The 24,048-nt window shown below is 50.4% G+C and overlaps 1 protein-coding gene across 13 annotated transcripts in view; it reads right to left on the reverse strand.

The window, feature by feature from the left end:
- The window catches only part of CACNA1D (calcium voltage-gated channel subunit alpha1 D), a 525,137-nt gene that overhangs the window by 51,506 nt on the left and 449,583 nt on the right, over positions 1-24,048 (reverse strand). For 6 of the 13 annotated variants that reach the window (XM_060402380.1, XM_060402379.1, XM_060402378.1 and 3 more), the window contains 9 exons: positions 18,633-18,716; positions 10,407-10,535; positions 8,090-8,155; positions 6,021-6,112; positions 4,973-5,132; positions 4,268-4,395; positions 4,037-4,133; positions 685-787; positions 269-370 (listed from right to left, as the gene is read on the reverse strand). In XM_060402380.1, coding sequence (XP_060258363.1) covers positions 269-370; positions 685-787; positions 4,037-4,133; positions 4,268-4,395; positions 4,973-5,132; positions 6,021-6,112; positions 8,090-8,155; positions 10,407-10,535; positions 18,633-18,716 — 961 coding nt within the window. Of the gene's footprint in view, positions 1-268; positions 371-684; positions 788-4,036; positions 4,134-4,267; positions 4,396-4,972; positions 5,133-6,020; positions 6,113-8,089; positions 8,156-10,406; positions 10,536-10,948; positions 10,994-18,109; positions 18,194-18,632; positions 18,717-24,048 lie in introns of all 13 variants that reach the window. The other 7 variants (XM_060402383.1, XM_060402376.1, XM_060402384.1 and 4 more) reach the window with 4 other exon arrangements.

Below are 24,048 nucleotides of genomic sequence, written 5' to 3' on the forward strand. Positions count from 1 at the left end.
TAACATGACTTCCTCCACCCACAAGAGAACCCCTGCTTCAGCCATCTGCGTCTCAGTTTCCTTCTCACTGAAGCCTCTCCTTTGTCTGGGATGGTCTTCACGTTACCCCAAATCATTACACTGATGGCCATAAGGGCCTGCTTTAGCTGCTGGCCTCAATGTTCTGGCTGGTACCTCAAGCCTTCTGCAAACACGCTGGGATTCCTGGAGACTAGCACTGAAACCAACATGTTGGCCAAGAGCTACTTAGGAAATAAACTGCACTGACCACCAGCTGGAGGGACCACTTGGTCAAGTAGTTTCATGCTGGTTTTCTTCCAGATTTTCTTGATCACAGCTCGGAGTTCTTCATTAGCTTGTTCCAGGTTGCCTGGATTCAAAATGCAAGAGAGGCAAATGAGCCTTGTTTCTTTTCCCCTGCAACGCCTCTCTGTTCTCACCAGAGCTGCCAGTGGCGCGAGTCACCTCTCAGCTTTCTGGGACAAGGTGATGCATGAAGGGAGGAGAGAAAGGTGGAGGAGGCTGGCCTGGCCAGCAGGCCCAGCACAGACATCCCGATTACATGCACCACCCTGCCCCCCTGAGGGGGGCCTTCTGACAAGAGGAGGTCCACGTGAGAATCAACGTGGGATATGGCCTCCCCGTCCTCTCCTCCCACCTGTCCTGCTTCCAGGGAGGACTCACCTTCAGTCTTGATTTTAAGAGCCGTTCGAACCAGAGCAAACAGAGTTGCATTAAACATGACTGTCCCATCACTGTTGAGTGGCATGTTCATAGCAACTAGTCTCTGTAAACAGCAAGAAAAGTCCCTTGATAGAATGCAAACAACTGATGACAGCTGCAGTCCATTCCATTTATTTTCTGTTTATTCTCTCCATCTCCTTTCTAATGGCTCCTTGATTCAAGTTAATGGTCAATGAGGGGCACCTGCCATTTGAGGGGCTCTGAGATGACGAAGCACAAATGCTGGCACTCAGAAGATAATGCTTTGTTTTTTTAAAACTGTTTAGTCCCCTACTGTTTATGCATTCCTCTCCCCTTCTCATCAGCTGGCTCCCCTATGTCTTGGGGTCAAGCCTCCATTCTGGGCACATCTTTAAGGCTGTTTGGGGGTAAAATGATATACCAGGTATGATGAGCCAGGCACAGAGTCTGAGACAAAGGTCCTCAACCAATGAAGTCCATTACTTTTCCTAACTTGGGGAGAGTCCTTCAAGGACCCTTCCCTGGAGACACCACTGTGGAGTGTTTGGTACAAGTCCATGTGGTTCCCCTGAGGGTTTGGCCTTGCAGAGCTGGATCCCCAGTGTCCTGCTCCTGTCTTCTCTCTCTTCACCCCGGTAACACTAGCACTGAGAGCCTGAGAGGACTAGGATGAGAGAAAACACCCTCTCTGGCCCCAGCTGATGCAGATGACACGCCCAGAGCCAAGTGCTGTGCAAGGGTTAAAGGACAGCATAGACACTAAGGGCATAGACACTTCCGCTGGGTGCCTGGCAGGTGTAAGTGCTAAAAAAAAGGGGTACTTAGAATTACTAATAGTTTCCCATTTCTTACTTTCGGCTGACAAAGTGTCCCAATTTCCTCCTCCCTATCAATGGACTACAACCTTGTGTACACAGGATTCACCCTACCTGAATTCCTAGTGTAGTACAGTACTGCTGCTGCTGCTAAGTCGCCTCAGTCGTGTCCGACTCTGTGCGACCCCACAGATGACAACCCTCCAGGCTCCTCCCTCCCTGGGATTCTCCAGGCAAGAATACTGGAGCGGGTTGCCATTTTCTTCTCCAACGCATCCATTTACTTGGACAGCCTGCACATTTACTTGCATCTCCTGATAAATTTCTGAATTAGCAAACTGCTTTGTCCTTAGAGAACAAAGTAGTCCGCTTTTACTCACACGGGTCCTTCCTTAGATCCTTTACATAAAAGGGTCTGCAAACGCAAACATAAAACAGTAGCCACGAGCTAGAACTCATCTTGTTCTTGGAAGGCAGAAAAGAGCCTGGTACTGTGAAATCTATGGGAAAAAGTCAACATCCATGGCTTACTCTCTGTGCCGACATCCAGAGTCCAGGATGAGAAGCAAAGACTCAGGCAAGGAGCCCAAGGACTTGCCAATGGAGCTTTCTGGACTTCCAGGGCAGAGCACAATGAGTTTGGCTCAGATTTCTCTGAAAGCCTGAAATACACTGTAGACTCCACTCTTTACTGCAGTTCTGTCTAGACTAGCCTAGCACCCCTGTGAGGGTAAAGTGAACCCCTGACCCTGAATCCCATCAGCTCTGTGGGAAGAGGGGACCAGGTGTTGCACAGTCTGGCTGGATTTCTACATGATAGAGTTTCAACAGACAAACCCCCACATTTCTCCTCTAAAACATGGGGGGTCCTTTTCTGTTTCTACAGCTGACTCCAGGTGGTCTGACATGAACTCTACCGAAAGAAACCAGATCTTGAGGAGAGCTCACAGAGATGAGCATGGTCTGATGGGAAAACGTCAGGAATGGGGTGAGGTGGTGATGGGGATGGAGCAGGATAATTAAATTCTTAGCTTAAAAGTCCCACTAGGGCACTGAAGACAGAAGGGAATTCTAAGCGAGCTCAGGAGACTGCTGCAAGCCTTTGGTCACTCAACAAGAGAACCCAGTAACCAAGCAACAATGTACACATGTAAAGTACCAGACAGTAGATATGGGATCTGAGTCTCATTACACCAAGGCAGGGAGCTGAAGAGTAGCACATCAGCATGTAGCCAGGACAGGGATATAGGTGAAAGGGGAAAGAACTAGGTGGAAGGGGATATTATACCAAAACCTGAGATCAATTACCTTGTTTTAGTATATATTACCACTCTTTTGTTAGTAAACATATGATTTATAAACACCACCATGATGGTCCTGCTTACACCATAAAAGGTTAAAAGAGGAACTAAGGGTATCAGCCTTGGTATCTCCTAAAAATGAGGAGGAAGGGAATATTCTCTCCTCTACTTTTCCTTTGATTATAAAAACCTAGACCTCTCTGCTCTCAGGGCTGTGCTCCCCTGCCTGCCCCCTGTATCTCTCACAAGCATCCTATGCTAATAAACTCACTCTTTGCCAGCCACTCTGCCTCATACTGAATTCTTTCCACATCAAGACAAAAAAACCTGAGTTTCAATAAGCCCAGGTGAGTGGTTTAAACTAAGAGACAGTGTGTTCGAGTCCCCTCCTAAGGCAGGGAGTGTGGGTTCAAGCCTCAATCTGGGGTGCAGATGGCTTCAAGTCCCATCTGACAGAGTATGGTTTTAGCAGGAGAATGGAATCCACCCCTGAGAGGCCACCACTCGATGCATGCTCACTGGGAAGGGAGCTCTGGTAGCAGAGGGTCACCACATGCACTATCACACCAGCTCGGAGATGTTCAGGCCACCAAGGCCTCTCCATCCTACTCCCTAAGCAGACCCCTAAGCCAACGCCTCCTCTCCATGCCCACTCCACTGCCCTCCCTCCGGCTCTTGCCATATGTCGCAGGGAGATAATGCAACAGCTCTCCTAGGCGTTCTCCTGTCCCCAGTTCACCTTTCTGTTGCCTAGAGGCAACCTTCTAGAATGGACGTCTACTCACGCTCCTTCTATGAGACTCAGCAGGATGCAGGAGGCTCCGCGCAGCTACGCTCAGCTGGGGCCTCAGGCCTCTGCCACCTTCTCTCATGTTCCAGCCACACCAGCCACTCCCTGTTCTCCTGCCTCCCCGTCTGGGCTCTCCAGGCTGCCCCTCTGTGACGCTCTTTCCGCTCTGACAAACCTGATGCAAGTGTCACCATTCCCTTCTCCCAACCAGTGACAAATTACACAGTTCCCTTCCTAACCTTACCATTGGCTGAAAGGGTGACTTGAGAGTTATACGTTCAAGAGCTCCGCAAGGATAGCAACCACATAACACTCATCCCAGCACCCCCAGCTCCTGATGGCAGGCTCCGTAGAACATGTTAGTCAGTGCTAACTGAAGCGGGGAGGCCCCTAAGAGGCCTCAGGCGCGCCAGCAAGACGCTCACCTTGCAGGCTACCCGGTGTGGACACAGCTTCCCGAAGCCCAGGGGAGGCTGGATGCGGCGGAGCAGAGTGACCACGTCCAGGTGCTTGATCCTTCCCCTGGAGGCGAAGTGCAGCGTGAGGGCAGGGCAGCACACCCACCCTGGCTTGTGGGCCCTCCCGCCCTCCCCAGGGAGCGCAGCCAACACCCAGAAACAGCTCACACAAGCCAGATGGAACTCTTTCCCACTTACTTTGCCTCGGGGTCATATTCAGACCAGATCCGTTTGAATTCGTCTAAATGGTGAGGCCCCAGAATAGACCAGTCCCGGGTGAGATAATCAAAATTGTCCATGATGACAGCCACGAAGAGGTTGATGATCTGTAAAAGCCAATCGAGGGGAGTTTCAGGTGCAGTGAGGTTACCTGGGTTCAATCCTAGTGAGTGCTTCCTGATTATAAGGGTCACAAGACATTTGGACCCATTTCTCCCAGAGAGGCTGAAAAACTTTCATTCTAAAGAATGATTAAGAAAAAGCAGGCTTCCAGGTTTCACAGATGGTTTGGGTATAGTCCCTGGGGTGGTGGGGGTGGTATTGTCTGATCTTTTGAAACACACTGGAATTTTATAATTTGCACCAAATAACTCACTGTCTTAAGTTACTGCTATGTGCAGTGGCTTTGAGATTTTTATAAAAGAACCAGCAGCCCTAAGAAGCCGGAGTGGTGAAGCCTGTTAGTGAGCACCAAAACCCCTACTACAACAAAGGTGCTTATATTAACACAGGCCTCACTTGGCAGAAACTTCAACTGCCCAGTGGAGTCTAGAGTGCTTGTCAGCATAAGATACCCCACAGCTATTTGATGGGGCAATGTCATTGGTATGAATCTCAAATGCTACATGTATATCTGTCTATGAGAGGAGTGCAGGGGTGTGTGAGGGAATTCCGATCACTTACCAGAAATGCACAGAGCATATAAAAACTGATGAAATAAACGATGGCGAAGTTGCTCCCACATGTGTACTCCTCCCCGGGGTTGTAATCTGAGTCAGGGTCGCATTGCTTCCCCGGGAGGCAGGCCAGCATGATTTCCTGCCAGGCTTCCCCTGTCGCACACCTTTTTTGGATTAAGCAAAGAAAGAAAGAAGGCATATAAGGCTTAGACCCTCAAGAAATTTTAAGAAAAAATATTTTTCAATTAGATCAAAACCTAAGTAATTTGGGAGGAAGGCAGCTTGATTTAGTCAAAATTCCTAAACTGAAATTCCTATTTATTTTCAAATGCAACTTGTATTAATAAGTGGAGGACCTGCTGAAACTCCCTTTGATATGCATTAACCACTATATACAAGCATATCAATTCTTTACGTATAAAGGGATGTTTGTTTTGTTGTCTTCTCTCTTTTAAACACTTACACTATAATTTTTAAATGATTATTATTTTTAGCGACCTAACATCTGACAGCTTGATTAGATTCCCCGTTCAATTCTGTTGAAAGAACTGGAAACTAACTTACAAAGAACTTGCTCTCCAGTCACTAAAGTCAATAGGAATTACTTGTATGGTTTCTAGAAAGTTCTCACACTTCAAGGCACTCTGTTTACCAAGTTATTAAAAAGAGTTAAAAACAATCCCATATGGCTTGAAACTGTGCATCTCATGATGCTCCCCACTGACTGTGCAAAAGGCTTCCATGTTCCTGCTAAATTTTCATTTTCCTGGTTGTCTGAGTGCATGCGCCCATGTGTGAGCATATACTCTATACCTTCCCAGTGGCTCAGCAGACCTACTCATTCACTCCCAAACGGAGAACCTTAAGCCAATCACAATGTGAATGACCAAAAACCAGCAAAATTCCTGTGTGACTAAAATGCTACCATTTCCATGTAAGAATACAAAACAAATATAAAAAACCACCAGGACCCAACTGCTTTAAGAACCCGGGTCCTCTTTTGCTCTGGAGCCCAAAGCCAGAGACACCTGCTCGGGACTGGACTCGGTCACCTGAAGAGTAGCAGCACCGCCTGGGGAAAGGTCTGGAAATTGTTGTTCCTGTTGATCTGGTTGTTATCTCTCATGGCCACTTTCCCAAACATCTAGAGAGAGAAATTGTTAGGGGAAAAAGAAAAAAAATTATCATATGGAGAGAAAAAAAAAAACCCTCCACATGTGAATTTAGAACTCAAGTTCAGTCAATACCCAAACTGCTTGGCACTTGATTCATCCCACTGAGATGTGCTGGGCTCTGTTCTAACCACTGGGCACATCCTCAGCTCAGCAAGTTCCTACCCTGGGGAAGGGCTGCAGAAATAACCAGACAGGCAGCCCTCCCAATGGGGGTTCGGCTGGTCTAGCCCCACGGGAAGCACAGAACAGGCTCAGGGGATCCCTGAGGCTGGGGGCTGGTGCCAGGGAAGGCTTCCAGAAGGGAGGTTAAGGATTGGACTGAAGGGTAAGGAGAAGCCAGTCAGGCGACAAGGAGGGCAAAGGGTGCTCCAGGCAGAGGGTGCGAGGCCTGCAAAGGAGCAGAAGCGACATGGCCTGGGTACTCCAGGAGATGAAGCCAGAGTGAGTGTGACAGACAGACCACACAGGCTGTGGACAAGCATGGGGGCTGGTGGGCTGGGCTGTAAGGGCCCGAAGTTACTGAGTGCTTCACTCACAGAGATTATAGAAGCAGACTGACATTTAGGAAGAACCTGATGCCCAGCAAAGATTCTTCAGTGAACATAGGGTGGTATGTGTGATGTGGTTTGCAGTTCTCTGTAACACTTAAGTTTTACACAAGGACATTATGGCATAAAAGACCTTTCAGGGCTCAGAGCACCAAAAGCCGCTGAAATACAGGGGCTCAAGGACACTGACTCTTCATTCAAAACCCCTGGTGATGTGGAATCTAGAAAGATGGTACTGATAAACCTATCTGCAGGGCAACAATGAAGACGCAGACCCAGAGAAGAGACTTACGGACAAGGGCAGGGGGCAGGGCGGTGGTGGAGGAAGGAGAGGGTGAGATGAAGGCAGAGAGTAGCATGGGAGCATGTATGCTGCCATACGTAAAATAGACAGCCAACAGGAATTTGCTGTATGACTCAGGGGACTCAAACCGGGGCTCTGTAACAACCCAGAGCAGTGCGAAAGGGTGGGATGTGGGAGGAAGGTTCAAGAGGGAGGGGACATGTGTACAGCTATGACTAATTCATGTTGATGTATGGCAGAAATCAAACCAAGATTGTAAAGTAATTATCCCTCAATTAAAAATAAACAAGTAAAAACCCTGGTGAGTCCTGGTGACTTGCACACGCTTCTCTGCTTTAAGAACACAGAAGTAGGGACCACCATGTCTCTGCCACTGGAATACCTCTCCTCCTCCTCATCACAGCACTCCCTCACCTGAACCAGTGGAGAGCAGGGCAGAGAGACCCCGGGGTGGGGGGTGTCCAGGACCACAGACTCCTCCATCTCCCTCTCCCCACAGAGGCTCTGCCCCCAACCCAGCCACTTCATGTTAGGGCTCAGTTGTTAGTGAGCTCCTGGCCCCTCTTCACACCTCACGAGGGGCTGGAGAGCAGTCCCCAGGTCACAGAAGGGCTTGCTTGCATGCTTCTTTTTAGAGGGGCGCTTCTGAGGCAAGAGAATGGTTCACTTCAGCCCCAGCATCTGAAATGCTTTCAGATGATAAACAGACCTTGGTATCACTCAGTACCCTCTTAGCAATGGTGGTACAGAGAACAGGACAATTACGGCTTCTTTCAGTGCTGCACTTGCCGTGGCTACACTCAACTGTGGGTTTTCTCCATGAGTTGGCTCTCCTCAGACGCAGATCGGGGGTGGGGACAGCCCTAAACCCAGCTTCCCCTGACATGTTCTAACCTCCTCACACCCTTCTAAGCCTGGGGCTCTTGCTGGTACAAGCCCTCTCCTGCAGGGCCAAGTCTTTCTCAACTTTATTGCTCTTTAGCAGCCAAGCCTGGCTAAAAAACCATGACCTGCCTTTCCAGTCCACCTGTCCCAAGTGCAGCATGCTGGGGCAATGCAGCAAAGGGATCCAGGGGAGAGGGGCTGGAGCATACCTGCATGCCGATGACTGCGTAGATGAAGAACAGCATGGCGATGAGAAGGGCGACATACGGGAGCGCCTGGAAGACAGGAGGCACTTGGGTCAGTGTGAGCCTCCTGTCCCTGTGGCACCGATGGCTCGGGGGCAGGGAGGGGAGAAACTGAAGGCCCACGTAGAGAACACCCTCTCTTCTTTTCCATGCTATACTGAAAGGACATCAGTAGTGAGGAAGAGCTTTGTAAATAAACCCCAGCGCAGCAGCACAGCTTCAGCCCTGAGGACAGCAGCCCACACACCTCGGGTTACAAAGCTGCAGGCATAATGCGCTGGCCATGGTCATCAGCAGTGTGTCCTGCTCTTAAATAGTGTTACCTCTCACAATAATGCTTGAATTTACTGTTAGATTCCTTTGTGAAACTACTGTAATTGATAAAATGCTTCCAAACTGCTTGCTTCCTTCTTTTGTGGGTGTGTTTGCAGCAGGAGCAAGCAGCTATTTTGCAAAGGAACATCTTTACGCAAAATCACCTTGGGTCTGCTGAAGTACTTCCTTAGAGTGAAGTGTTAGGAGTGGAATTACTGGGTCAGAGGGGAAGAATTACTCTTTGGCTGTGGCTGTAGAAAGCAAGACACTTTTCCTAAAATGCATCCTCTTTGAAAGAAATACAGAGCTGGGGGCTGGGACAGGGAAGAAAAGGAGCTAGCCCTGTGGTGGCTAAGCCTGTTCCTCTCCTTAGGAACGTCAAATAAAAGCATGGGTGTGAGGTCAGACAGACTCCTGGTCTTTTAAGCCAAGGATCCTCAAATGCTTTTCTTCCTCATCTCAGGTGACAGAATACGTCCATGTGCTCAGCATGCCTCCAGGGGGTGCCCAGATTGTTAAGGCCAAGCTCACATGCATAAAGCCTTCACTTGTCCTCCTATCTGAGAAAGGTCATCTGAAAGCCACTGGCTAAAAACCTCCCGACTTGTGCCAGGTCTGGGTCTGTGACTGCCAGCTTGGCCCAGAGCAGCTGCACCATCATGACAGCTGGGCTGGTTAACAGCCCCACAGGGTTAGTTTCAGGCTGTCCTTGCCATACCAACATGCATTTTCTCCCTAGATAAGTGTTGAAGAATTTCGTTGGCACAGCTTCTCAATTTTTATGGTCCGCTACTTGATGACATGAATTTATCTATAGTGACCAAAACCTTTTTAAAAAGGACGAATGACATTATTGCATGAATCATTCTATCTTTATAGCAGCTCAGTCACAAACATTGGTGCTCTGCATTAATAACAACAGCCTAGGCTTTAATCCCTTTCCAAGATCTAAACTCACCTGCTTGGAACCCCCAATGTCCCTGCCTCTCTCAGAGCCACAGCCTGGCTCCATCTACCACCTCATTTTCCCCAACAGGACTTGAGAATTTTCTTCAAATCTCTGGACTGACCTCCTTCCCCAGATGCACACCTTCTCCTCTTTACCTGTTAAAAATCTGCCCACTGTGGAAAAATGTCTCCTCGGACATTAACAACAGTTACTTGAGACGTGGGGGTGGGTTGTTCTCTGTGTATCTTTGGATAACTTCATTTGTTAATGTGAGCATTTATAGCTTTTGAATTAAAAACTGTCAAAAGATAAAGAAATGAAGATCCATGACTTATTTTCTAATGTTTGTGTGCATCTACAAGCTCCCCAAGTGGTGTACCTCTGGATAAGAATCTGGGCCCCTCCCAGTGGAGTAAGTCCCAAAGACTGGAGTATCTGGTGTGGGGTGCCGGAAGGTACAGGAGAAGCTAGGGTCTGTTTGGAATAGCCTGGAGAGTACAGCTGACGAAGGGGCCTGGCTTATACCTAGATGCCCTCCACTGTGCAATCCTGCCAGGCACAGGATAACCCAGGATGAGGGATGGTGTGCTGGCCCAGGCCAGCTGGTCTCTGACTTTGTATCTATCAACAGATCGGCCACCGGACTGGACTGTGGCAGCCTTACAACGCTTCCAGGGATCGGCTGGGACTCTCCCTCTCTCAGACATCACCATTCACCCCGGGTGTCCTGGGGGGGACTGCGGGGCGTGGAACCCTGTATCTCTGTCCGTCCTGGAAATGCCGCAGAGCTCTCAGCTGTGGGTCCTTACTGCTCTTTCTTCTGCTTCCTTAAGCAAGTCATCCTAAGTGATTTTCCCAAGCAATGCTGGGCAGGTCTCTTCCGCGTTTTATGTCCTCCATGGACCTTGATGGTCACAGTGGTCCTGCAGAAGGGAGGGTGGATCCTCCACGAAAGGGGACAACCGCCGACTTACACATGATCTTCAAAGACAAAGAAGCCCCTGGCATGGCTCTTACCTGGAAGGACTTAATAAAAGTCCACAGCAGCGTCCGGATGCCTTCCCCCCTGCTGAGAAGCTTCACCAATCGCATCACTCGGAAAAGACGGAAAAAGGTGATGGAGATTCTATTGCTCTCTTCAGAGTTCTGAAGGGTTATCATGGAGAGGTCAAACCCAATGGAAAGTAGAACATGCAACACTTTCAGAAAAACAGCAACAGATGCACGCAGAGGTGGTAGAGGTAAGAATTAAAGATGTGTTTCTAGGGCCTTTGCACCTTACAAAGCATGATATGAAAGGAGAAGTTACATGCTAACAACACAGGGCTTTGGAAAACTGCGTCCACACAGCACATGCATGTCCACGTGGTCTAGAGTGTTAAGAGGAGGACGCCGGGCTGGTCAAGAGTACTGGACACTGATGATGAATGCAAACCACTGCAGACACTGTTCTGGAAGGACAATCATGGAGAATACAGAACAACTAGTGGAGAACTCGACATGGCCAAATAAACTCAAGGGAAAGACCCAGCCCCCTGGGGACTAGTCACTGATCTTACCCCAGGTGTAGCAGTTGGGACAGGGACATTTTCACTTTCAGTTGGCTTTAAGAAATCAAAGATTGAAAATGCATTAATGAGCTGGGAAGGAAGCTGGGGTTCAGGAGAACGGCCCCTCCCCACTTTTAAACACTCTGTAGTTTGTGTCTCAGGAGAACCCACGTGCTCCCTCCCTGAGGAAATGCCACGGCACTGCCTGGGGCTGGACTTGAGGCCGGGCAGCCACTGACGCAAGCTCGGACACACTCCTTGCCAATCCACACCCCAGGACGTGATGTTCCAAGGCTGACAGACATCCAGTTAAAGATAATGCTGCAAGACCTCAGGGTCCCCACACGCAGAAATGCAGGGTGGGATTCTATTTTCTTAGTCGGGGTTGTGGGTCTGAGGAATGAACTGCTCTGAGGGAAGCCACTCCTAACCCTGGGGAACAGGATGACTCTACCAAACAGGGAAAACTGAGTGGAAGCTGCCTGTGGTCCTCAAACCTCCCAGACTCCACTCTGCTCCTAGGCCCACAGAACTGGGTGGGGCTGAGTCGGAGCACACAGGAGAGGGGCTGGTTACCCCCTGAAGCTGTCACAGCCCCACTGGAAGGCTCGGCTCTAGACAACTCCTGGGAAGAAGCCGCCTAGCACCAGCGTGCCCTGGGCTTCTTCAGCACTGCCTCATCTGGGGTCTGGGTGGGCTCTGGTCCCCAGGGTGCAGAATCCCAGCCCCTGCTGCCCTGTGCTCACCTGTCTCCCCACTCAGGCCAGGAGCCCCCGGGGGCAGGGGACTCACCTCATTCCAGTCAGTGCCCAGCAGAGTGTCTGGCACTTATCAGAGGTCCAGTAAGTGATTATGAGAATGCAAAGAGGTTCTAAGCTAACTCACAAATATCAGGAGGCATCTTCAAATTCAACAACGATGGCTGAACAAGGGTTGGGAAGTACCAGCCTTCCCTCCAGTGGGGTCACCTCTGCTGAAGCGGCCGGGCTACCCGGCAGCCAGCACAGGAAGGGGGCTCTTCTGGTTGGGGGGCCATGAACGCTGGGCGCTCTCCAGGCCTCTAGGGAGCCTCTCTGCATGGCGTGTCTGTACAGGTGAGGGATGTGCGTGCACGCCTGGATGCACACAGCAATCAGCTGGGTTCTCCTCCCTGGAGATACCACGAGAGGAAAAACTCCATTTTGAAGGCTCACTCTTGTTTACAGCTGCCTCCGAAGACCAAAACTAAAACTCTGTAAAATTCATAAAATATACGGTATTTGGGCACAACACCTTACAATTGAAATTCAACAATGAGATTATGAAGCCAGGACTAACAGGTTCTAGTGGGGTTAGAAAGAGGTCCCTGCTTCAGCTGGGATGCTCTTTTTACATTCCTTCTATTATCTCACCTCAAAAGAGACTGTATCTCCTTAAAGGGACAGATGATGCTTTTTAACTCATGACTTTCACAAATGAAGGACTTCGTTTACCAAAGTTCTCCTGCTTTCCCACACCATCTCCCTCAGGGGATGTGCAGGGGGCTCCAGTCTCACCCACACAGCTGGCCTGTGAGGTGGTATGTGCATGTGTGTGTGTGCTCAAGGAGACCAGAGTGTGCACAAGACAACACTCTGTGGCATACTTTTGCAAAGTCACGTTAGACCTGCAAGAGAAGAAAAGGCTGGCGGTTGGGGACCACACTCTTTTTGGCCATGACCTGGCTCAAGCCTCTCCAGGAGGGACCTGGCTGACCCCTCCCTAGCCTGCTCCAAGAATGACAGAGCTTGTACACCCTGCTGGTGACATGGGAAAGTCAGCTGCCAAACGGATTTTTGAAGCGTACGTCTCTTTTTCAACTGCTGTCTCTGAAGTATGTCAGATCTTGGGCTACGAACATGAAACCATGGGTAGTCTTGTTCAAAAAAAAACAACAAAGAAGAGGAAGAGATAGCATTTGTGGAGGGACGAGGCATCATGACATGCAAGAATGGAAGCACAGGGCAAACGGCACACCAGGTTGCATGCATCCCCAGAGCAGCCTGGGACACCACTCCCAAGCCCCCACATGCTATGCTGGGCAGGGAGGACGTCACTAGTAGCACTCAGGGAAAAGTGCAAGTTGCCAAAATATCTTACAAACTGAGGGACCCTGAGGATGGCTTCCCTAAACTACAAATGCTAGCCTGATGAAAAAGGCAGGCCAGCTCTCATCCTGGGCTACCCATAGGAACTCTCTAGGGATCTTTAACACTCTGATGCCTGGGTCCCACTCCAAAGATTCTTATTTAAAGGACCTGAAGTATGCCCAAGCTTTGGGTATTTTTAAAAGCTCCCAGGTGGTTCCCACTCAGCCTGTCACTCACAACAGCTCATTCCCTTTAGATCTGGGGCAGCCACACAGAGTGGGGCCACCAGAAAAGCCCACACAGGCTGTTACAGCTAAGCAATGGGTTCTTCTGGGGTTGATGCGGGTTCAGTACTCAGATGAGTGCAAACTGAGTAGGGCCATCCCCATCTTCCTTTCGAGGGATGGAGGAGGCTCACAAACCCAGGGAGCTGGTGACAGGTATAAATGGACCATGAGCACGACATCGCTCTGCTAGACTCCTGGGATCAGCCACAGGACACCCCTAGAGGCCAGGACACTAGGGAAGGTCTCACTCCCCAGGAAGCTTCTACAGTCAGCACTGAGGACTAAACGGTCAGTCTTCAATAGAGGGGTTTCCAGTGCCACCCTGGGCCCTGGGCTAGATGGCCTTGGTAGCTCCTTTTTGGGATGCCAGTCTTCATTCTGAAACCCTACAGGAGGATGGACCCTCAGCCTTAGGAAGCCAAACTATACACCAGGGTTTGGAAAGCCCCTTCCCACAGGGCTCCTAAGCAGGCTCTTGAGATGTAGGCTCCAGGCCAAACCCCTCTGCAGCTACAGGAGTCAAATGAGCCCTGAGTTCCCCAAGTGCATAGGGAGCAGTCTGCATTTATGCATTAAGTCTCATCTTTTCCTGAAAAAAACAAACAAACAAACAAAAAAAACACTGAAAGGATGCCATTTGCCAATCCAGACACAAAGCAAACCAAGTGAGAGTGAAAATGGCTCAGGCTTTGTGACCCCGTAAGACTATACAGTCCATGGAACTCTCCAGGCCAGCATGCTGGAGTGGGTAGCCGTCCCCCTCTCCGGGGGATCTTCCCAAGCCAGGGATTGAACCCAGGTCTCCCACATTGCAGGCAGATTCTTCACCAGCTGAGCCACTAGGGAAGCCTGCGTTTATGCATTAAGTCTCATCTTTTCCTAAAAAAGCTGAAAGGATGTTGTTTCCCAATCCAGACAGGAAGCAAGCCAGCATCCCAGCAAACCAGTTACCCTGAAGCATCCTGGGGAATTCCTATGGGGAGCCTCTGACTTCTGACCTGACAGGTAACACCTCTGGCATGGAAGGCTTCTGTATTGGGGATTGCTAAGTCTATCTCCAGAAACCAGCTACCTGGTTCCTGGAAAAGTGTGAGCATACAGCATGGAGGGCTGAGCAACCTGACTGTGGATTCAGAACAAGAGACTGAGGATAGCTGTGGGTCACCTAGTCCACCCTGGGTCCACGACAAGTCAGTGACAGTTCTGAGGTGCCTGGGAGTGAGCTCCCTACTGTTGCTCTTGAGTACCAACAATGCAGACATGGCTTCTAAACACGTGTGCTGCCTCCCCAGCAGCAACGATAAAGGCCAAGTCTAAATGTCAGCGACAGCCATTCTCTGGGTTATGGAGAATATGAAGCTGGGCCATTTCTCCACTCAAGAACAAACAGGCATCAAAAAAAGAGCAAAAAAGAGCTCGCCAGTCCTCATCTGACATTTTAGCAGCTTGATGATGTGATGACCAACTGTGATGAAGACAAGTCCATGAGAGCTCTCAAACCACGACTGTGGCTGGGTGGGTGTTGGGGAGGAGGGGGCAGGATGAGGAGGGTTCAGGGAGCATGCAAGCAGGACAACGGAAAGGGCCATCCAAACTGTTTGCACAAAGAACACGAATGCAGGCTCGATTTCTCATTTCCAGGTCAGATCAACTCATGCTGTGACTACGCTGGTCTGTCACAGAGCCAAGTGTGACTGGCCAAGATGGCCCCAGCTCAGGTGCCAGGCTGGAGACACAAAACAGGGCACAGCAAACAGTTTAGATGACCGCAACCCACAGCACTCCAGTGAAGTTCAGCGAAAACCAAAGGTGGGGAAGCCAAAGACAAGAATACAGTCTTTTGAGTGCTTTTGCTTTAACGACTTCACCGTATATATGTTTATATATACTTGCCGCTACAATTTTCTAAAAACAAAACCAACATGAAAATCAATTAGGCAACAGAAAAGATCAACAGGGCTTGGGAGAGACAGCACAGCAAATTAAACATTGCAAAAAATGATGACTTATGGCAGCTAAAAACAGCCAACGATGGACCAAGAATATTCACGCTCAGCTGCGTCAGGAGTGCGAGGGACAGGCCACCAGGGAAATCTTGTGTGCTGCTTCCCTGCGGAAATCGGCGTGGGAGAGGGCAGGCTGGAGGAGCCACCGGTTACACTGGGAGAGTTATGTCACCAGAGGTTACGGACACCTAGTCTCTCTTGTCTCTGTGTTGTGGCCTGCGGGTCACAGATGCCCAGTAAAGATGTGATGAAGGACTGAGTAAATGAGAAGGTGGCCGTGAGCATCCCTTCTACAAGGAGGCCCAGCACAGAAATGCTGAGGCCCCCTAAGGTCTCCTACTGGCCCAGGGCGTTGAACTGGCACTGCTCCCGGCTCAGGGAGGTTTGGTCTCAGGCTCCATCTGACTAGGGGAAAGGTCACAGTTACTGAAAAACAGTACAAGGATGTTAACCGGTGTGATTTTTGAAAGCCTGATGGAATGTCAATGAAAGCCTGTACTGCACAGACACCCCCAAGTCAAAGGCTAACTACAAAATGGTCTGTGGGCTTTTATAGACCTGGGGCTTTCCTGACCAATGCAAGGTGAAGGAGGATACGTCTGAGACACCGCTGAGCAGGGCTGAACCAGATGGAAGGTGCAGTGGGCTCAGCCCCAGCACGCGGTGAGGCAACCAGGAAGCTGCTGTGCTTCTGCGGGTGCACCAGAGCGGGGGTCAGGCATTACGCAGTCGGGCTGCCCACCTGGTGCACAGACCTTGGCCACATCCTGGCGCACAGAAACAAAGCATGAACTCCACCACCTGCACGACAGCGCTCCAAGGAGGTCTGCTCAAAGTATCATTTATGATATTTTCACTTGCATTAGAGACCATCTCTGACTTAAGGGTCTGGTTCCAGAATGTTCACGTAAGTTTTCTTTGATGGAGGCTGTAAGTGCTGCATGTGGTGAGATGATTAGGCAGGCAGATGTCTGGTCGTAAACTGAGAAGAGAGCCCAGGGCCACACAGGGAGGGTCCTGCTGTTCTCCCAGCATCAGATTATTTTATAACCAAGCATAATTTACACATGAGGAATGGCAATTTTATACCTGACTCGGGGAGTACTTCACATAAAGTGGAATTTATAGACATCTAAGCTTATGGAGGTTGGCGGATCTATGTACCTAAGTCTAACAACATACCGTTTCACTACCTGGTCATGGCATGAAGCTGAGTGTCACGAGGCTTAACTCACATCCTCAAGGACATGGTAGTGTCTTACAGTTCATTTCCCTTATTATTACAAGGAAAACCTACATTTAAAGTAATGATGCTGTATCTCCCTAACACTTTGGGGTTTTTTTAGCAAGTACATTCATAAATACTCCTATCATTTTATCATTGCAATGTACCTACGAAGCAGGGAAGGCAGACATCATTCACCCTGGTGAGTCCATGAGGGAACTGAGGCCCAGATCCAGTGGTCCACTCCTCTATACTCTACTATCAGCCTGGCCCCCAAAGCAGTGGCATACAGAGATCTCCTTCTCCTTATTTGGTAGAGGCTATCTGGGCACCAGGATGGACCATACGATTGATCCCACAGATGTCAGCCAGGCAAAGCATGGCAACCCATTCCCAGCCAGGCGTCGGGGGCAGAGGGTCAGGCTGGCACCATGGAGCAGGAATCCCCGCACAGCACACAGCAACCCACCCCATGCTCCACCCATCCCTGCAAAGGGCTCCACGCAACCTGGCACACACGCTTGACACCCACAGAGGCCTGCCGATGCACTGGGGACCGACCAGGCGGGCAGGGCCAGTTCTGCCTGCAACAGGCCCTCCTGATCGAGGCATGGGTCAGATCCCAGAGGGGCCAGTGGGAGGTGGTGCTGCCCTTTTTTTGGAGCCTCTGAGTTTTGAGGAGGGTTCTCTGGATGTTTCCTAAAGGGTGTGTGGGGAGGTGTCACTCCATCTACCGCACTGCTCCCCAACACAGGATTCAACTGGGTGCAACACAGGAGCGCTGACACCCTCTCCTGATACATTTGAGAGCCCCCTTGCCTGGCCTGGGGCTGCCTTTGATCTGCATCACTACTTGGGGAGCTAGTATGGGGACGTTCTCCAGTGTCACCAGTAGGGCAGGGTACAGGTGAGGATATCTAGGGCACGGCTGTGGGGTTTCTCTCCTGTGCCTCCACAGAACCACGGTGGGCCCCAGGGCTCATATTATCAACTCTGTTTTCCAGCTGGAAAAACTGAGGCATGAAGCAGCTAGGGGCCTTGCCAAGGTCAGACAGCTACCAGGTGGCAACGCTCACATACCCACACAATCAACTCCCAGCCCCTAACATCTTAAGGTCTTTACTAATCACGTTTTCATTCCAAAATGGCAATTCCGTGTTTACTTCCCCACTGTCATTCAGGGGAAGGGGATGGGGGCGGGAGGGAAAATAGTTTTTTGGAACAAAAGTGAAAGTTGCTCAGTTGTGTCTTGACTGTTTATGACCCCATACACTATACAGTCCATGGAATTTTCCAGGCCAGAATACTGGAGTGGGTAGCCATTCCCTTCTCCAGGGGATCCTCCCAATCCAGGGATCAAACTGGGGTTTCCTGCGTTGCAGGTGGATTCTGTACCACCTGAACTACCAAGGAAGCCCTTGGAACAAATGTGTGCGTGAATTTCTAAACGTGTGTAGAGGCGCGTGGGGGAGGGTTTCTGGTCTCGTCCACATTAGACTTAATGAAAACAATTAGGTTTATAGGACACAAAGTTGGCTACTTACATTCACTTCAGTTATAGCAATATCAACGACGCTACCAACAACAATTAAGGCATCAAAAGTGTTCCATGCATCAGTGAAATAGTGCTGTTAGGCAAGCAGCCAGAAGCCACAGAAGGGAGGAAGCACAACAGGAAAAAAAGAAGAAAAGGACAGTGTTATAAAAGGGGAACATTCTAGCACGGAGCCACTTGGCTACTTAAAAAATCGCCCTAAAATAAAAATATACTAGGTACGTCATTTTGGAAATCACTTCTGACACAGCAAATAAAAACAGTCGCAAGTCCCTGTCTTGCCCTGCCTACTGCACCATCGGCAGTCCTGCCAAAGACGATTTGTGTCTCAAAAGGCCTGCGGATCAAGTTCTACACTAAAAGGCCTCTTTTCCACGCTCTCCCTAGCAAACTCCCGGTTTTGGATCAAGTGCGATCGGGCTCTGTGACTTGTCCAGGTGATGCAGTGCAGGGTGGGGTGGGTGTGCAGACAGAGACAGGACGGGAGGCGCCCCGGGCGGGCACATACTCACGTCGGCTTCGCTGAGGGCCACGTCTACAATGCTGCCGATTACGATGAGGGAGTCAAAGGTGTTCCAGGCGTCACTAAAGTACCCCTGGACAGAGCAGGCGGGGGCAGACGTTCATGAGCATGTAGGAAGGAGACGCCATGCCGACCACATGGGGACATACCCAGGCCCCGTAGCACCCATAGAAACCAGGAGCCAAAGGGAAGTGACCACACCGTCCACTGGTGGAGAGGGATGTGGGGCAGGGCACCTGAATGTGTGAAAGAGTCCATACGCACTCGCAAACACACGCACGCATGCACGCACACACAATGCAGATCTTGGTCCTAGGCGGCACTGGACCAAGCCACATACCTGCAGGACAAACAAGAGGGAGGCACGTGGCAACCCTGCCCTGGCACCCAGAGCCAAAACCCCAAGCTGAGGGAGAAGGCCCTCCTACTTCTTGCGTGGGGTCCCCAACCACCCCACTTCCTTTTCCCCGCCTTGAGCACTATGACCGGCATTTCACGTTCTCACTGTGTGCCCTCGAAACAAACCAGTATCCCTGCCCCTCCTCACCAGTCCAAGTACTGCAGAGGGCATGTGCTGAAAGGAAGTCCTCACAGAGCTCTCTGTCAAAGGGACACGAAGGTTTACAGGGAGACAGGCCGGCGAGGCACACGGTTCAGGTACAGAGGTGCGGGCGGGGGGTCAGTGCAGGCAAGGTCTCACGGGGGAGGAGCACTGAGCTAGGGTGATGATGGCTGAGGCTCCCATTGTCCCCTAGAGCAGCATCAACCCCTCAAGAGGCTCCTCTTTCTCTCCATCTCTGTCTTCCTCTCCCTCTGTATCCTCCAGGCTGAGAGGGCTCCTCTCCATCCTGCAGACCCCCGGAGGCCTCTGCGACCTCCAACCCTATACCACCTGCCCACATCCACTTCCTCCTTCAGGCTCAGCTCAAATGCCAAAGCCCTGATGGCTTCTTTGCAGGTCCTCCTCACCTGCAGCTCCCATCCTGGGGAGTCAGAATCTCTCTTGTTCTCTGAAGCTGTGATCACTGAATCTGAGGTCTGTGCCTGAAGATCAACCCTGGGATAAGCTCTCTGAGAACGAGGACTGTGCTGACTGCTCCGCCCACCCCCCTCCACCCCCTGATGAATCTCACCCCCCAGCCCAGGGCTCTGAGCTCAGACAGTGCCTGACATGTGGCAATGCCTCTACCTTCCATCAGCATGCATCCTCCAGGTCATTCAGCTCTGCTCTACTCTCATTGTTTTGGGTTCTTGCATCTTGTGGGAGACAGAACATCCCTCAGTTCAGTTCAGTTCAGTCGCTCAGTCGTGTCTGACTCTTTGCGACCCCATGAACCACAGCACGCCAGGCCTCCTTGTCCATCACCATCTCCCGGAGTTCACTCAGACTCACATCCATTGAGTCCATGATGCCATCCAGCCATCTCATCCTCGGTCGTCCCCTTCTCCTCCTGCCCCCAATCCCTCCCAGCATCAGAGTCTTTGCTAATGAACCAACTCTTCGCATGAGGTGGGTATCCCTAGGATGTAACCTAAAAATCCATGTACGCATGGTACACACTGCATCCTTTTCTGGGCTCAGCACAGTAGGGGCTATATTAGTGCCTGTCGTCTCCTGATAGTCCCCAGGAAGCCCTCCATTGGAAGGCGTAGTGGGAGCTCTGTACCCGGAGGCTTCTGGTTGCAAGGCCAACACCTGAAAATCCACTGTGTCTTTTCAACAAGACAAGACATGTTGTGGAAATAAAAACTCCGGTCTGAACTAAATAAAAAGGGGCCCAGCATGCTTACAACTGGGTGCACTTAGTGCTGGATCAAGAAGATCAGAACAGAAGGTTCTGTGAAGTGTCAGGTCCCAGGAACTGGCATCAAGTGCAGACCCAGAGGGAGCCGCTGCAGAGCCCCGGCCCTTTATGCCACTGCACAGAAGGTGGACAGGCTGGCTGTTCCAGTAGCTGTGGTAGAGATGTCCATCCTGATCACTGTTAATCACCCCAAGTGCATTTACAGGGGAGCTCTAACACTGCTTGAGGGTTCGGGATTTTTAAACAATTTTATCTTGAAGAATGAATGGTCTTCCTGACCAACTGCCACGACTTCTGACTCCAGGCCCCCATCTCCTCTCTCCTCCCTGCCCACAGTCCCAGCGCCTCCCTCACAGTTCCTCACCCTCATGACTGCCACCTCCCAGACCCCTCTGTCAGCCTCTAACCAGTAAGCCAAAGCTTGCCTGCCCCAGCTCTGAGATCTGTGGTACACGTACGTGTCTGACGGGAGGGCCTGCTCAACAATTACCACATCTCACCTCTTAGAGCTTCTCTTCTCACTAGGAGGGCCAAGCTGAGAAGAAGGGCACCCCCAGGGAAGGACAGGGCTCATGCCCCTCAACAGACCAGCTGCGCTGGTCAGCGATGAGACCGGCACCCGGCCGCAAAGGCACGCCGCCAGACCACACTCAGCTGATGACACAGTGGGCGGAGTGCCGCCACTGTACTGGACTGCGAGAACACACATTCATTCTCAGATTATTCGCATCACTGCAAACAGTAACACACAGCGGGCTAACTGGCGGCCTAGCCACAGAGCACACTCTTGGGGGCAGAGCCTGTCCTTTCTTTAGGGGTTTAACAGCAACGCAGAGTCACAGAGCACATGCAGGGCCTTCCCTTCTCCTCCAGAGAGGAACTGATGCCTTAGAAACACGTGGTCGTCAGGAGCGACTGGGCCTCGAGAGAGACAGAGAACAGTAAAGGCCCACTGTCCCTCCTGTCGCATCCCGCAAATGGCCAGCCCCTGCCCTGTCCTGCTATGGCACCTCCCTTAGCGGAGGCCACACCCACCGCTTGCGTACTCAGTCCCACTCTGCTTTAGACTTCATTTCTCAGGAGCTCCTCGCAGGAGTCTGTGACTCTCGAGGGCGGTCAGTGTTCACCTCTGGACCACTCCTATCAGCCTATGAACTGTTCTCCAGCTGGCCCACCCCAGCCCACTGTGATGTATAAGGTCACTCAGGACCAATCTGACAGCGACTTGACCTTTGGCGTCCCAGAACTCTTTGGCAACTTCATCGACTCCCTCTCTGCAGAGTCCACCGTACTCACTAAATCGTGCCAAATTCCAGAGGGTTCCTGGACTGACCCCCTAATCTAGGAGACAGGAGGCTGGAGCTGGTGCAGGTGTCTGGAATCCACAGGCTCTGGCCAGGTGGCTCCACTAGGGGTCCAGGGGAGGCAGAAAATGCCAGCCCTCCCCGTCTTCCCACATCCCATTTCCTTGTTTAGTAGCCTCCTCTGCAATAAAGTCACTGTCAAGTGAGTATGACTCAGCCCCCACCCTTCCCATCAAAGTCACCACAGCATCTGGTTACCAGCAGGTTAGGCCAGGCTTCCAGCATGGCACTGCCTTCATGCTTTCTCCTCTTAGCCTGTGACAGGAGGGTCTCCTACAACTGAGTGCTGAGGCTGGGGGACCCACATGTGGAGCCAGCAGGCCCTATCAGCCCAGTCAGAGTTGGCCCCTATTATTTTTTGTCCTTTCTCACCCATTTGAAAGAACCAAGCAAGTCATTCCCAAGCAATAACGTCAATTATTCAAAAACACTTCTGACTCTGGAAATTCAAAATCATAACCCAGATTAACGTGGACCTAAGACCAGGAACTTTGCTGTTTCTGAGAACTCTGTTCTGATTGTCCATCAGTGTCATCTGCTGCCCAACTACAGGCTCCTGGGAGCCGAGTTGGACCCACAGCCAGGACAGAGTATAGGTGTGGCATGGGTTAGGCAGCAAGGTGCTTGTAGTGGAAATGAGAAGACCAAGTCCATGCTCTTTTTGCTGCCTGGAGTCTCTCTGCAGATTGAAGAAGCTGAGGTAATCACTGGCCTTTTGGGGTTTACTGAGGCAGCTGAATGATGCAGTTTTCATTCCAATCCCAAAGAAAGGCAATGCCAAAGAATGCTCAAACTACTGCACAATTGCACTCATCTCACATGCTAGTAAAGTAATGCTCAAAATTCTCCAAGCCAGGCTTCAGCAGTACGTGACCCGTGAACTTCCAGATGTTCAAGCTGGTTTTAGAAAAGGCAGAGGAACCAGAGATCAAATTGCCAACATCTGCTGGATCATCAAAAAAGCAAGAGAGTTCTAGAAAAAAACATCTATTTCTGCTTTATTGACTATGCCAAAGCCTTTGACTGTGTGGATCACAATAAACTGTGGAAAATTCTGAAAGAGATGGGAATACAGACCACCTGACCTGCCTCTTGAGAAACCTATACGCAGGTCAGGAAGCAACAGTTAGAACTGGACATGGAACAACAGACTGGTTCCAAATAGGAAAAGTAGTACATCAAGGCTGTATATTGTCACTCTGCTTATTTAACTTCTATGCAGAGTACATCATGAGAAACACTGGACTGGAAGAAAACACAAGCAGGAATCAAGATTGCTAGGAGAAATATCAATAACCTCAGATACGCAGATAACACCACCCTTATGGCAGAAAATGAAGAGGAACTAAAAGCCTCTTGATGAAAGTGAAAGAGGAGAGTGAAAAAGTTGGCTTAAAGCTCAACATTCAGAAAATTAAGATCATGGCCTCCGGTCCCATCACTTCATGGGAAATAGATGGGAAACAGTGGAAACAGTGTCAGACTTTATTTTGGGGGGCTCCAAAATCACTGCAGATGGTGACTGCAGCCATGAAATTAAAAGACACTTACTCCTTGGAAGAAAAGTTATGACCAACCTAGATAGCATATTGAAAAGCAGAGATATTAACCTTGCCAACAAAGGTCCATCTAGTCAAGGCTATGGTTTTCCAGTGGTCATGTATGGATGTGAGAGCTGGACTGTGAAGAAAGCTGAGTGCCAAAGAATTGATGCTTTTGAACTGTGGTGTTGGGGAAGACTCTTGAGAGTCCCTTGGACTGCAAGGAGATCCAACCAGTCCATCCTAAAGGAGATCAGTCCTGGGTGTTCATTGGAAGGACTGATGCTCAAGCTGAAACTCCAGTACTTGGGCCACCTCATGCGAACAGTTGACTCATTGGAAAAGACCCTGATGCTGGGAGGGATTGAGGGCAGGAGAAGAAGGGGATGACAGAGGATGAGATGGCTGGATGGCTTTACCAACTCGATGGACATGAGTTTGAGTGAACTCCAGGAGTTGGTGATGGACAGGGAGGCCTGGCGTGCTGCGATTCATGGGGTCGCAAAGAGTTGGACACCACTGAGCGACTGAACTGAACTGAGGCAGCTGAATCATCTACCAACTTTTGCCAGGGCTTATCTAGGAAGCATTCAACCCAAGGGTTGACCCATCGTGCCAGCTTTGGGCAGAAACTGTAACTGACAGCTTTCTAACCAGCATAAGCTTTCCCAAAGGGCAAGCGGAGGCTTGGTGGA

This window comes from Ovis aries, chromosome 19 (assembly GCF_016772045.2).
Source record: "Ovis aries strain OAR_USU_Benz2616 breed Rambouillet chromosome 19, ARS-UI_Ramb_v3.0, whole genome shotgun sequence".
Classification (NCBI taxonomy): Eukaryota; Metazoa; Chordata; class Mammalia; order Artiodactyla; family Bovidae; genus Ovis; species Ovis aries.